This window comes from Aquarana catesbeiana, linkage group LG11 (genome assembly GCF_042186555.1).
Source record: "Aquarana catesbeiana isolate 2022-GZ linkage group LG11, ASM4218655v1, whole genome shotgun sequence".
NCBI classification, from domain to species: domain Eukaryota; kingdom Metazoa; phylum Chordata; class Amphibia; order Anura; family Ranidae; genus Aquarana; species Aquarana catesbeiana.
Genome location: NC_133334.1, coordinates 264780833 through 264796000, shown reverse-complemented (window position 1 = coordinate 264796000; position 15168 = coordinate 264780833). Strand labels below are relative to the sequence as shown.

The following is a 15168-nucleotide window of genomic DNA, read 5'->3' as shown; positions in this document are numbered from 1 at the left end:
CTTCCAACCCTCCATAGTGTCCCACAGTGCCCCAAGGCCCTCTGAAAGCCCTCAGTACCCCCAAACCTCCAAGCCTCCGATAGTGGTCCCCAGGCCCCCTGAGAACCCTCAGCCTTCACAGTGTCTCCAGCTTCCTCCAGAAAGTGCATCCCCTACAGGGCCACCAAGCCTGCTAGAGTCCCCTAGCCCCCTCTAGAACCCCAATCCCCACACAATGTCACCCAGCCCCATTCAAAGCCTTCCAGCGATTTAACCACTTGCCGACCGCCGTACGCCGATATACGTCAGCACAAAGGCAGCGGTGGGCAAATGGGCGTATCTGTATGTCCCCTTTAATTGGCGGAGCTAGCAGGCGCGTGCGTCCACCGCATACAGCGTGACTGTGCCCGCAAGACCGGCGGACTTGATGTCCGCCGGTCCCCTGGCGATCGTGTCACAGAGCCGCAGAACGGGGAAGTGCCTACGTAAACAAGACATTTCCCCGTTCTGCCTTGTGACATGACAGAGATCACCGCTCCCTGTCATCGGGAGCAGTGATCGCTTGATCGCTGTCATGTGAGTTGAAGCCCATCCCCCCCACAGTTAGAATCACTCCCTAGGACACACTTAACCCCTTCATCACCCCCTAGTGATGAACCCCTTCCCTGCCAGTGTCATTTACACATTAATCAGTGCATTTTTATAGCACTGATTGCTGTATAAATGACAATGGTCCCAGAAAATTCCTTCCTTCTTCTGGGGTAGCTTTTTTGGTATGGCCATCACATGCAAGGGTGCCCCAGATTAGCAATGGCTAATCATTTGGCTGCTCATTGGTAATTTTTTTTTTTTTTTACATTAATTTTCCTACATAGCAGTGAGGATTACAATGGAAGTTCTGGGATCACTGGCAGTCAGTATGGGTATCTCTGATTGGTCCCTGATTGGTATCAGCGAGCAAGTTACCAAACAGGCCACTGTGAATCAATGGGTATTTAACTGATCTATATGAAGGGAGAGTCTCACCGGCTGCTCATAGACGCAAGAGATGCCCCGGTCATCGTTTGGACACTTCCAGTTCCGTAGCCCTACTCAAGCTCCAGAAGGAAGTCCACATTCACAGCACTTCCAGGGCTGGCCTGATCCTTTTGCCCACCTCCCAATGGATGTTGCTGTCCCCTCCCACGAGCAGCCCCAGTGGCTAGTACACCCCAGTATGCATACAATGGCCTACAGTGCTAGCAGCCTGTTAAGTTATTATCACAATGCAGCTGAAGCCAAGTGAGCCTGATATTTATGGCCAAATCATTGTCTAGAACCCCTGACATTGCTCTCCCCATTAACCAGGGTCAACACGACCTCCTCGCCACAAAAACCTGGTTTGTGTCCTCCAATATGGCCTCAACGTTAAATTTCCCACAGCCCATACTGGCAGACGAGGAGTTAAACGCCCTCATATATTCCCGCGGGTCGATATCTAAATCTATTTTGTACTTCTACAAATTACAAGTAATAAATCAATGGCGTTTAGTGCGCACACGTCTTACCTGTATGGATTTTTAAGCTCCTCTGTAATATAATTGAGCTGGTTCCTAAAGGGAGGAAAATAATTCACACATGACAAATTGATCCCATTGTGAGCAAATTATCAGAGCGGTGCAGATTGACTGTTCAGGAAGAGTGGGGACCTGGACACCAGCAATGGAAAATTAATTACATAGAGAACATTTAGAGACACAATAAATCAGAAAAGGATGTAATAAAGATTTAAAAAAAAAAGAGTTTTTCTTTTATTTGTTGGTAAAGTAGGCCGACACATGGGGTGTCACCCGCCATTTTCTATATTGTTAGGGAATCTGGTGGGAAGGACCTCTCTTACACCTTTGAGGAACTCAATTTCGTCCTAAAATAAAAAATAAATCTAAAACCAAAACTTTTTCTTTTAGCTTTGGATAAAGTAGAGATGAGTTAGAAGTTTTATTTTTTATTTTTATGCAGTGTCTCTCTAGATTTCCCTTCATTCCCTACAGCGAGGGGGGGATCTCAGCACAGTGGCTTAGTGGTTAGCACTTCTGCATCACTTTTCCTCCCTATCCAAAATGATTTAGCTGAATTACAGCTATGGCAATCTTTGCATTGTTACAAATATAAGTATACAAAAGAGCGGGACTTTGAAGGTGCCACAAAATGAGTTTGCAACCAGGGCCGTTTGAAGGAATTTGGGGGCCCCAAGCAAAATGGACATGGAGGCCCCCCTCCCCATTTGCACGCACGCAAAGCCTATAGGAATCACAGCATAGCGATACAGTTTAAATTCATCAACACTTTATATAAATAAAAAAGGTTTATAGTGCAAATACTGCTGTTGCATATAATGTGCATAAAATTTAAACATTTTCGACAATTGAACATTTGCAAAAAAACACCACTGTACCATAAAATTAAATATACATTAAAAAAGTGCACAATAACTAAATCTAACATACTTAAAACACACACACACATTAACATTTTTCAGTTCTGACAAACATGTGCAAATTATCTAAAACTGCTTGAGAGCCTTGTTTTCTGCAAAGGCAATCACAATGTCCTCCATGTCCAAAGACTGGAGAACATCACGCTCAATTGACGTAAGTGCCAGTCCTGTGAGCCTTTCTTGGCCCATGGTGGACCTCATGTAATTTTTTTTATCAGTTTCAAAGCTGAAAAGCTCCTCTCACCAGAATCCACTGACACAGGGAGAGTCAGGAGTAGACGCAAAGCAATGCTTAAATTACTATACAAATCCAATAGCTTCTCACTGTATGGGGAAGTGGCTACATGGTCTGGAAAAAGTGTAGAGAGATGAATTGATCTCAAGTGCCAAGTCATCAGCATCAATGTCATGGAGGGTTTGTTCCAAATTTTTGGTTCATTCATGAAGCTTTCCATTCTTTATTGTCTGCTTCATGTTGTCCTTTGAGAACAGAAAGTCATAAAGGTCATAAACACCCTTCAATCTGTCACTTAGGCTTCTGAGGGCTGTGCCAACCATGGGCAGAAGGAAGAACCTTCTGAAAGTCTCGTCTGGAGTAGACTGAGTGTCCTCTGTACCTCAGCAAGCTACCATATTTTTATTACTAAATGGGTCTTGATGACTGCCTCCCCCTAACTACTCCCCCACCCCGTGTTCTTTTTAACCCCCCTCCCTGGCTACCGCGTACCGTGCAGCAGGAGATTCAGGTTTCTGTTCCCGGCCGGCCGGACTGAAAGGAAGTGAGGGCCGGGTACAGGAAACTGAATCTCCTGAGTCTTGTACTGGACTGCAGGAGGAAGGAAGAGGAGCTCGGCCACGCTACAGGCTGCATCTTATAGTAAGCGGCGGCCGGGGGCGCGGCTGGGGCCCCAGGCCAGCTCGGGGCCCCAAGCAATTGCTTGTTTTGCCTGTCCTGTCGCGACGGGCCTGTTTACAACGTAATGACATAAAAATGTTATTCAATATCAACATTAAAAAAAAAAAAAAAAACGATAAAATCATTCAAGGGTACATGCAATTCATACAACAGTGCAGCCACTTCTGCTCTACATGTTTCGCCCAGATGAGCTTCCTCAGGAAACTTAAAAGTGCTGCATATAGTTGATGCTATAGGTGAAAAGAATAAACATTAATAAATGTTTACAATAAGTTGTATTGGATCAATGTAATTACAACTAAATTAAAAACATATTATACTTGGCTTATTGTAAACATTTATTAATGTTTATTTTTTTTCACCTATACCATCAACTATATGCAGCACTTTTAAGTCTCCTGAGGAAGCCTATCTGGGCGAAACATGTAGAGTAGAAGAGGCTGCACTGTTGTATGAATTGCATGTTACCTTGAGTAATTTTTATCATTATTATTTTATTCAATATCAAAATTAAAAAAAAAAAAAAGTTTTATGTCATTACGTTGTAAACTCATTTTTTGTCACTTTTAAAGTCCCGCTCTTTGTATCCCTATATTTGTTTCTAATTGGGATGTGGTGCCTATTTCGGTCCTTCACTGCCCAAACCTTACACAATAAATTTACATTGTTCCAGCTTGGACCATTATAAGCATGTATGGTGTCAAACCTGTGGCAGCTGGAAATCACTGTGGCAGGCACCGCTACTACAGTAATCTCCCCTAGCCTAGTGGCTACCCTGCTGCTTAAAGTGGTAGTAAACTTCCTCCAATAATAATAAAAAAGAAAAAAGGGCGCTCGATGTAGTAGCGGTGTCTGTTACAGTGATTTCCAGCTTCCACAGAGATCCCACAGGTATGACACCACACATACTTATAATGGTCCAAGCTGGATTAATGTACAGTAACTATGTAAAAATTGAGAGAGACTTACCTTGAAACAAAGCCCTCTAGTGGCGTGCTGTCACCGCTGACAGAGCTTCTATCTTCTCCTGGTCTTTCGGCCTCTGCCTGTTTGAATGGCCGAGCCGCGATGACGTCACTCCCGCGCACGTGCACAGGAGTCACGGCCGCAGCACAGAGCTCTGAAAGGACGGTGTGAGTATGCCGTTCCTTCACAGCGCATGCTCGGGCGACATCACCGGCTGCTGCTCACTGGAATATCTCCTATAGGTGCAAGTTTAGCAGATATTTATTTCACCTACAGGTAAACTTTATTATAAGCTGTCCTGTAGGTAAAAGTAGCAGAAAAAGAGTTTACTACCACTTTAATGAGCACAGAAGTCGCCCACTTGGTACGTGCGCCATTCAATTGCAATTTGAATTGCGAAGCATTCTCTAACTGGACAAAGTGGAGAGTGTGACATCACCACTCCGCCTTTCCATATCATCCAGTCAGAAAAACGCTTTGCATTAGTTAGGAAAAATACAAAGTGTTCCCTAAATGGCGCCGGTCCTGAGCATCCAACCTCCCGTGCTCAGGATGCAGCAGGGCAGCTGCTCGGCGCAGGACACAGACGCAGTCTTACCGTCATCAAGTAAGGATATTTCTCTGTGATATGGCTCCAAGATGGATATAATGAAATCCTAGAGATAGGATTAACTGCTTCAGGTCTGCCCTATAGCAGTTTTTACTACTACAGGGTGGCACCTGTGTGCCGGATCACTTATATAAACGTGATCCGACACTTCCGGGTAGGGTGGCGCGCATGCACGAAAGCCGATCGGCAGGTGCAGAGCACTGGATGTCCGCCGGTAGCCACTGATCGGCAGGGATACACGCAGAACTGCGATCTGCCTATGTAAACAAGGCAGATCGCTGTTCTGACAGGAGGGAATGGATAGAATTTGTGTTCCTGCAAAGCAGAGAATAAATTCCATCTCTTCCCCTAGCAAAAGAATCCCAAAGTGTACTAAAACACTGGCTAGGCGCACAGTTATCCCTTTGATTGCCCCTGATGTTAACCCCTTCCCAGCCAGTGTCATTAGTGACAATGCAATTTTTTTTAGCATGGATTACTGTATTAGTATCACTGGTCCCCAAAAAGTGTCAGTTTGTGTCAGAATTCCCCCTCCGCAGTATCGCAGTCCCGCTATAAGTCCACTTGGCCCTCCCTTCTAGATTGTAAGCTCTAACGAGCAGGGCCCTCTAATTCCTCCTGTATTGAATTGTATTGTAAGTGTACTGTCTGCCCTCATGTTGTAAAGCGCTGCGCAAACTGTTGGCGCTATATAAATCCTGTATAATAATAATAATAATAAGTCGCAGATCACAGCCATTACTAGTAAAAATAAAAATATCCCATAGTTTGTACATGCGATAACTTTTGAACCAACCAATCAATATATATATATATATATATATATATATATATATATATATACACTTATTGGGATTTTTTTACCACAAATATGTAGCAGAAAACATATTGGCCTAAATTGATGATTTTTGACATTTTTTTTTATTAGATATGTTTTATAGCAGAAAGTAAAAATAAATGTATTTTTTTTTTTTCAAAATTGTCTGCCTTTTTTTGTTTATAACGCAAAAGAGACAAGACCAGCAGGAGCAGACTGATAACTCATGGGGCCCCCAGGCAATCAGAAATTATGGGGCCACACAGTATACACACACAGTATACAATCACACAGTATACACATACATGTACACACAGTATACACAGACAGATGTAAAAAAAAACACAGATTTATACATACTGTCCCTGGTTTTACTGAGGCTGGCAACCCTGATGGGGCTCCCTAGTGGCCCAGGGCCCTCGGGCAGTGCCCGAGTCGCTCAATGGTCAGTCCGCCCCTGAAGACCAGTCACCCAGCACAAGGAGAGGGAGAGCAGCAGTGACCGGTCTTTATTACAGGAAGCTCCTGCATAGAGGCAAAGTGTCACACAGGGGGTTATTTACAAAAATCCACTTTGCACTGCAAGTGCACTTGGAAGTGCAGTCTCTGTAGATCCGAGGGGGACATGCAAGGAAAATAAAAAACAGCAATTTAGCTTGCACATGATTGGATTATAAAATCAGTAGAGCTTCCACTCATTTCAGATCTACCCCTTAGATTTAGAGCGACTGCACTTCCAAGTGTACTTTCAGTGCAAAGTGGAGTTGCCTTTCGTAAATAACCCCCATAGTTACCTATACATAGTAAATCTGAATGAAAAAAAGTGACACAAGTTTCACTAGATTACTGTACACATCTGAAATGAATGCAAAACGAGAACCAAGATTCTAAGAATAACTATTGGAAAATCAAATGAATGTTCTTAAAATGAAATATTTTGAATTATATTCGACTACTAGTGTGCAGTCAGCTTTAGGCACTGAGGGGTGCTGGGGTGTCACTCGAGGCTGCTAGACCCCTAGCACTGTCACATGGGAGGTCACATGCTCCCCCATACCTGCAAGTACCAGTAATGGTAAGTTGAGTATAACTGGTGCGGGGAAGGCGGGGTGGAGGACAAGGTGATCGTGTTCCTTTAAAAATTCAGACTTTGGGGAGGTGATCCTCATTTTGGGCCAGCGAGTCACTGACCCAGAAAAAGCAGGCTAACTAAATAAGAGAAGCCAGAATAAGACAGATAGGCCTGGCGCCAACAACGTCAGCTCTCATGTTTCTATCATGATCACTTTAAAAGGGTCCACGATCTTTTATTGATTTTTAAATATACATGTGAAAAAAGATCAGCCACATAGCTGCCCCCCCTCCGGAATATCTAATTATACACAATACCTAGAAGAAATATTTATAATACATTATTACACATCAATAAGTATATTTATATGTGGCTTATCTCATTCACATGTAGATCTGAAAACCATTAAGAGGACTATGGATTCTCTTTAAGCAAATAAAGTTGATGGGAGATGGAAGAATAATTCAAAACCGCTCTATAGAAAGATTTCCATCCAACCATCTGTTACTATGCTGTTGTAGCACCCTGATGTTTAGGCACCAGGTGATAGTTGCCTTGGCCAATTGTTATGCCGCGTACACACGACCGGTTTTTCCGTCGGAATAAACTCTGAAGGTTTTTCCGACGGAGTTCCGCTGAAACTGTCTTGCCTACACACAATCACACCAAAGTCCGACCGTCTAGAAGGCGGTGACGTACAACACGTACGACGGGACTAGAAAAAGGAAGTTCAATAGCGAGTAGCTAATAGCTGCCGTCTCGTACTTGCTTCAGAGCATGCGTCGTTTTTGGTCCGTCGGAACAGCATACAGACAAGCGGTTTTCCCGATAGGAATTGATTCAATCGGAAAGATTTAAAACATGTTCTATTTCTAGGTCGGTCAGAATTTTCGAAAGGAAAAGGCCGATGAGGCCCACACACGATCGGAATGTCCGATGAAAAGATTCCGTCTGACTTTTCCTGCCGGAAAGTCCGACCGTGTGTACGCGGCATTAAGAGATCAATTGATTTCCCCCTAATTTTGTACTTGCTGCACTTTTCTCTTCTGTCACTAGGTGGCACCGTAGCTGGTGACATTGGATAAGACAAGGGCACAGCAAGGGCAGATTAGGAATGAATGGGGTGTATCAGCCAATGGGCAGGGATTTTCTTGGGTCCCTTGGCCTGCTGGGAGAGCCTATTTATTTGGGTGGAGTCAGGTGATTGGGGTTCTGTGCCACCTGGACAGCTGTCTGGGTGGACGTGTGTCATGCTGCTAGGCTGTAAGTCTGAGGCCTAACCCAGGGACATCTGGCTGCTAGGCTGTCTGAGGGCCTATCCAGAAGCAGGAGAGCAGTGTAGGGTTGGGACTGCGGGCTTGTAGTCCAACCAGAAGTAACGGTTCCGCCGGCCGGGGAACCAGTTGTGGTCGGAGGTAGAGGGGAAGCTGTTGTCACTAAGGGACCATCCACCTTGTTACCGGTGACCACTGTGAGTAAGCTGAGGCCAGTACCAGAGCAGTCTTCTCACTAGCCGGCGATGGTGAAGAAGTGGGAAAACTTCAGCATGTGCCAAGTCAGGGACCCAACAGGACAGCAGAGGTGACGCTTGTGGAGCATCACTGAGTGCCAAGCCAGGGACCTAGCGGGTCAGTAGAGGTGACGATTGAAGAGTATCTGTGGATGCCAAGCCAGGGACCCAGCAGGGAAACAGGGGTGACGCTTGAGGAAGATACTGAGTGCTAAAAGTGGAAGAGCTCAGAGGATCCAGTGGCTATTGGATCTGAAGTCTAGTGAGAGAGACTGGGAGCTCATTGAGTGATTGTGGGGTAAGCTAAGAACTGTTTGTGTTGCAAATAGTTGGAGACAATTACAGTTAGTAACTTCTACAAGATTGTTGCCATAGGAGACAGCGTCCTACCTATACAGAAGTGGTTTCCGGCTGGAGACCTTCTATAGGCTGTCTGCCTATAGGAGTCTCGGAGTCTGCCAATTAACCTTGCATCTACCTAAGAGTGTCCTGGCCCTAACCCTCTCTCCCATAGTTCTGTTTAGGAGACAATAAATCTCTTTGCATTCAAAAAGTGTCTGGCGCCCACCCTTTTCATCTTGTATTACACCCACAATGCCTTGTAAGCCACTCTACACAGAAGGATGTCAGCTGTCCCCGACGCTGGAGGTCCCCATTAGGCCTAAAGGGGCCCGGGACTTGGCTACACTGTATATGTCACTTGAAGCATGGAGCCTTTGGAAGGTATAAAAGGTTTATGATGCCATTGGAAGGTATTGAAGGACCATGACGCCACCTCCAGGGCACGCCTGTAGAGAGCCCTGCTGGTTTAATCTGAACCCAGTTTTAAGTACAAAGCGGGCATCCCACTCTTAAAAACCCTTTGGTGAACCCACAACATGGGGGTTGCCTTTGTTTTGAAGGTAAATTTGTTCTTAACCCTTATGTTTCTTTCATGATCACTTTAAAAAAGGACCTACAATCTTTACTGATTTTTAAATATACACATGAAAAAGACCAGTCACAATGTGATAGATAGATAGATAGATAGATAGATAGATAGATAGATAGATAGATAGATAGATAGATCTGAGATAGATAGATAGATAGATAGATAGATAGATAGATAGATAGATAGATAGATAGATAGATAGATAGATAGATATGTCAAGCACTACAGTGCATCTGTAACCAAGGATGGTGTCATCTTTGCCTATGGTGTGACATCATTGAGCCCAAAACACATTTTTACAGCAAGAGAAAAGTATCTTTTTTTTGCATTCAAAATAAAAGTATTTAGCAAATGTCTAATTAATTGTCTACCTACCATCCATCGTATGCCCACAGACCATTGTACAGAGCCAGGCCGATGCCTCCTGCTGTGATGGAAGAACCTTCAAAGCTGTTCTCAAAGTTCTGTGTGTTTCCTGGAGGAGCAGAAACGTTGTCAGTTTGCGCTTACCATTTTCTGTCTGTTACCTCCTGTCTAACCTAAATATAATGGCATTGGGCAGGATGAAAGGGTGGGCATATGGAGCATGCAGTTGTACAATTGGCAAGGGCCCAACAGGGTGATACAACACCAGATGGAGGAGGTACCCACGCAGACTTTTAGGATGATAGAGAGGTGGTGGAAAGCTGAGAGAGGTGGTGAAAAGAAAATAAAAAAACATCAAAGTTAGCCCGATTTTTTTTTGTATGCTATGAATTATGATGTTACGCCAAGTAAATAGATACCTAACATGTCATGCTTTAAAATTGTGCACACTCGCGGAATGAAGCGAAACGTCAGTACATAAAAATCTCCATAGGCGACGTTTTCAGCACTTCAGCCCTGGAAGGTTTTACCCCCTTCCTGACCAGAACACTTTTTACAGTTTGGTACTGCGTCGCTTTAACTGGTAATTGCGCGGTCATGCAATGTTGCACCCAAACAAACTTTGCGTCCTTTTTTCCCCACAAATAGAGCTTTCTTTTGGTGCTATTTGATCACCTCTGCGGTTTTTATTTTTTGCGCTATAAACAAAAAAATATTTTTTACTTTTTTCTATAATAAATATCCCCAAAAATGTTTTTAAAAAACAAATTTCTTCATCAGTTTAAGCCAATATATATTCTACATATTTTTGGTAAAAAAAAAAAAAAAAAAAAAAATCACAATAAGCGTATATTGATTGGTTTGCGCAAACGTTATAGCGTCTACAAACTGAGAAAGATTTATGGCTTTTTTTTTTTTACTAGTAATGGCGGTGATCTGCGATATTTAGTGGTATTGCGGACGGACAGATTGGACACTTTTGATACATTTTTGGGACCACTGACATCTATAAAGCGATCAGTGCTATAAAAAATGCACTGATTACTGTGTAAATGACACTGGTAGATAAGGGGTTAACACTAGGGGGCGATCAAGGAGTTAAATGTGTGTTCCCTCAGTGTGTTCTAACGGTATGGGGATCGGACTGTGTAGGAGAGGAAACATATCGCTGTTCCTACTTACTAGGAACAAACGACATGTCTCCTCTCCTCTGACAGCACAGGGATTTGTGTGCTTACACACACAAATCCCCGCCCTGTCGCTCGTGCGTGCGATCGCGTGTGGCCAGCGGCGATCGCGACCTCTGGCCACACGCATCGGGTCCCCCCGCCATGCAGTGGGCGCATGCATGCCCTCTGGTGGCTCTTAAAGGAACCCCATACCCATACGGGGCTTCACGCAGAGGAGCCCTTCTGCCCCCGTAAATACACGTGAGATGGTCGGGAACTGGTTAAAATTTTTACAGGTCACATGTTTAGAGTTACAGAGGAGGCCTAGTGCTAGAATGATTGCTGTCACTCTAATGTTTGCGGCGTCTGTAACCTGTGTGTATCTGGCTCTGATACTAGCCAGTGCCCCACCAGTCATTGACCTCACCGCACGTCCCTGCTTTGTAGAACCACCTTTCTCTGCAATTAAAGCTGCAAGTCTTTTTGGGGATGTCTCTACCAGCTTTGCACATCTAGAGAGGGACATTTTTGCCCATTCTTCTTTGCAAAATAGCTCAAGCTCTGTCAGATTGGATGGAGAGCGTCTGTGAACAGCAATTTTCAAGTCTTGCCACAGAATACCAATTGGATTTAGGTCTGGACTTTGACTGGGCCATTCTAACACATGAATATGCTTTGATCTAAACCATTCCATTGTAGCTCTGGCTGTATGTTTAGGGTCGTTGTCCTGCTGGAAGGTGAACCTCCACCCCAGTCTCAAGTCTTTTGCAGACTCTGATGCCCCGTACACACAGTCGGAATTTCAGAAAAAGTCAGATGGGAGCTTTTCATCTTATATTCCAACCGTGTGTATGCCCCATCAGACTTTTTACGTCGAAAATTCAGACGGACTTAGATAGAGAACATGTTCTATATTTTTCCGACGGAACAAATTCCTATCGGGAAAACGGCTAGTCTGTATGCTGTTCCAACGTACCAAAAATGACGCATGCTCTGAAGCAAGTACGAGACGTCGTACGTGTTGTCCCGTTGTATGTGTTGTACGTCACCGCATTCTTGATGGTCGGAATTTGGTGTGACCGTGTGTATGCAAGACAGCTTGAGCGGAATTCCGTCTGAAAAACCTTCAGAGTTTATTCCGACTGCAAAACCGGTCGTGTGTACAGGGCATGACAGGTTTTCTTCTAAGATTGCCCTGTATTTGGCTCCATCCATCTTTCCAACAACTCTGATCAGCTTCCCTGTCCCCGCTGAAGAAAAGTATCCCCACAACATGATGCTGCCACCACCGTGTTTCACGGTGGGGATGGTGTGTTCAGGGTGATGTGCAGTGTTAGTTTTCCACCACACGTAGCGTTTTGCTTTTAGGCCAAAAAGTTAAATTTTGGTCTCATCTGACCAGAGCACCTTCTTCCACGTTTGCTGTGTCCCCCCACATGGCTTCTCGCAAACTGAAACGGTACTTCTTATGGTTTTCTTTTAACAATGGCAAAGTGTGGCACCCTTCTAAGTAGGTGCTAGAAGAGAGTATAGTTTTGGGTCTTTCTGCTTATCAGGAAGATTGCTAGGTAAATTTAGAATGCTCTCTGCCTACCAGGGAGCAGGGTCCATTGATGGGGTCTGCTCATGATGCTCAGATGCGGCTCATGTTATCTGATAGTTTCACACTGGTCCAATAGGGGGGCATATTGGGCAGTGGGAGGAAACCTGACAAGTGAGAGTATAGGCATTGTAAGCCCCGGCTATTGGCAGAAAAAGTGCCGTGATGCATGGTGGGTGACTGTATAAATGCCAAGGGCACATGTGCTTGGGGTCTTCGGCTATAGATCGGGGTCCCGGAGGAAGTGGGCGGCTGCCCCATCCTCTGTTGAAGCTGCCATGCATCCTTAGGTAGCTGACCTGAGGGCCTGAATCTGAGTAAAGCTGAACCCAGAGGTCCTGCAGAGCTGACTGGAAGGGAGACACACCAGGAAGGATCTTATTCAGCCTACAGTGAGTACAGATCTGTGTTAGACTTGTCCTGTGAGGGCCATCCCTCCAGCTAGTAGAGTCAGTGGACAAGTGTCAGCCAAAGTAGATGCTAGTGAGTGTCCTGAAGATAAAATAGTTGCATCAAGTCTGTTGCTAGAGCAGACAAAAGATATTTCGTCCATACAAGTAGCAGTATGGTATAGCAGAGAGTCTGTTACCACACGTAACGCAGTGGGGCCAAGTAAGAGTTGTCCTCATCTGTACTAGTAGTTCCAGTTGAAGTATCCCACTATTCCCTTCTCCCATCCAAGTTCCAACAATAAATATAAGAGAAACCAAACACCCTGGACTGGAGGGGAGAAAGGAGGGATGTGTGAAAACCCCCAGTGACTGTCTGCAAATTAATCGGAGGGAAGCCCTAGGAAGTCTACACACAGCAACCGCTACGGGGGCAGTGCTACATAAGACTGCCCCGTATTTGGCTCAATCCATCTTCCCATCAACTCTGACCAGCTTCCCTGTCCCTGCTGAAGAAAAGCATCCCCACAACACGATGCTGCCACCACCATGTTTCACAGTGGGGATGGTGTGTTCAGGGTGCAGTGTTAGTTTTCTGCCACACATAGCGTTTTGCTTTTAGGCCAAAAAATTCAACTTTGGTCTCATCTGACCAGAGCACCTTCTTCCACATGTTTGCTGTGTCCTCCACAATGGCTTCCCGCAAACTGCAAACAGGACTTCTTATGGCTTTATTTCAACAATGGCTTTCTTTTTTCCAAATTTGTGGAGTGCACTAATAGTTGTCCTGTGGACAGATTCCCCACCTGAGCTGTGGATCTCTGCAGCTCCTCCAGAGTTACCATGGACCTCTTTGCTGCTTCTCTGATGAATGTTCTCCTTGCCCGGCCTGTCAGTTTAGGTGGGTGGCCATGTCTTGGTAGGTTTTTCAGTTGTGCCATACTCTTTCCATTTTTAGATGATGGATTGAACAGTGCTTCATTAGATGTTTAAAGCTTGGGATATTTTTTATAACTTAACCCTGCTTTAAACTTTTCCACAAACTTATCCCTGACCGGTCTGGTGTGTTCCTTGGCCTACGTGATGATGTTTGTTCACAAAGGTTCTCCAACAAACCTCTGAGGGCTTCGCAGAACAGCTGTATTTATACTGAGATTAAATTACACACAGGTGGACTCTATTTACTATTGTAGCGCCCTGCTCCTGTTGATCAGGCGCTTGCATGTAAATTTAAGGGGTTATCTGTTCTGTATATAGTTCAGATTTAATCTGTGGCTAAATTAGCTTCTGTTCCAGCATTGACTGTGTTGCGTGTTGCGTGTAGTTCCACACTGTTGTCAGTAGGTGTCGTTGTCACCACAGGCCAGTGTTGGAAAAGCAACAGGCTGAAGTGTATTGAGTGCTCTTCTTTCTCAGAAGTAATACAGTGGGAGTGGTCCACCGCTGTGCATTCTGGGAGAGGGTACTTAAGGGGCATACGCCATTTTTGTCTCTCTCTTACCTCCTGGCCCCCCTGGCCTAAGGTATGTGGTGACTTTTCTCCTGCCTCGGGGCCATGCTGGTCCGAGGCTATGTGACTACAAGTAAGCCTATCAGGGGCCTACTACCGCAGAGGTGGTGCTTAGGCTGTCTTGCCTGTTAGGAAGAAGCCGAGCCAGGAAATCCAGGGGAGGACCCTTGCTGGAGAGAGCCAGGATGAAGGCTGGTATCTCGGAAGGGCCTGGTAACTTACTTGGAGGACGCACCTATACCTAACCAACTTACAGCACAGTACTGCCGGGTCGGCTTAAAGGTTCTGGTACTGTGTTTGCTGTTCATCTAATACTAAATCCTGTGGCAGAGCTTCGTTCAACTACTACTAAATCCTGTGGCAGAGGATTGTGCAACCATTTTTTTCTTCACAAGTCTGTGGCAGAGACTTTTTGTCTGTGCTCCATTCCGGCTGCTAGGTCAGTGAGAGAGGCCTATCCAGGTGGGCAAGATCTGGTGAATGAAGGTGTGTTTGTCTTCAGGACCTCAAATTCCTCAGTGATCTGCATAAGGTATCTGAACTCTCCTGCAACTCCCTTTCTACCTCTTTAGAGCTACTTCTTCAAAAGTTTTGCATCAAAACATTGGAAACATAACGAAGTGACTGGTGCATACATTGGTGGGCGTAAGGCCTAATACAGACTCTAAGTCCCGTGTCTGGTGGAAATACAGGTAAGGGGATGACAGCAAAGACCCAAATTAAATCAGCCGCTCCTTCGGGGGTAAGCGCTTCACTATATAGGTAACTTCTGAAGGCAATTGGTTCCACTAGATTTTAGTTAGGGATATCAGAGTAAAGGGGGCTGAATACAAATGCACGCCACACTTTTAAGATTT

General features: G+C 44.9%; 1 protein-coding gene across 6 annotated transcripts in view; it reads right to left on the bottom strand.

The window, feature by feature from the left end:
• Positions 1-15168, bottom strand: part of SLC7A9 (solute carrier family 7 member 9) — a 137893-nt gene that overhangs the window by 18179 nt on the left and 104546 nt on the right. For all 6 annotated transcript variants that reach the window (XM_073605786.1, XM_073605791.1, XM_073605792.1 and 3 more), the window contains exons 6-7: positions 9653-9752; positions 1527-1571 (exon numbers count right to left, since the gene is read on the bottom strand). In XM_073605786.1, coding sequence (XP_073461887.1) covers positions 1527-1571; positions 9653-9752 — 145 coding nt within the window. The remainder of the gene's footprint in view (positions 1-1526; positions 1572-9652; positions 9753-15168) is intronic.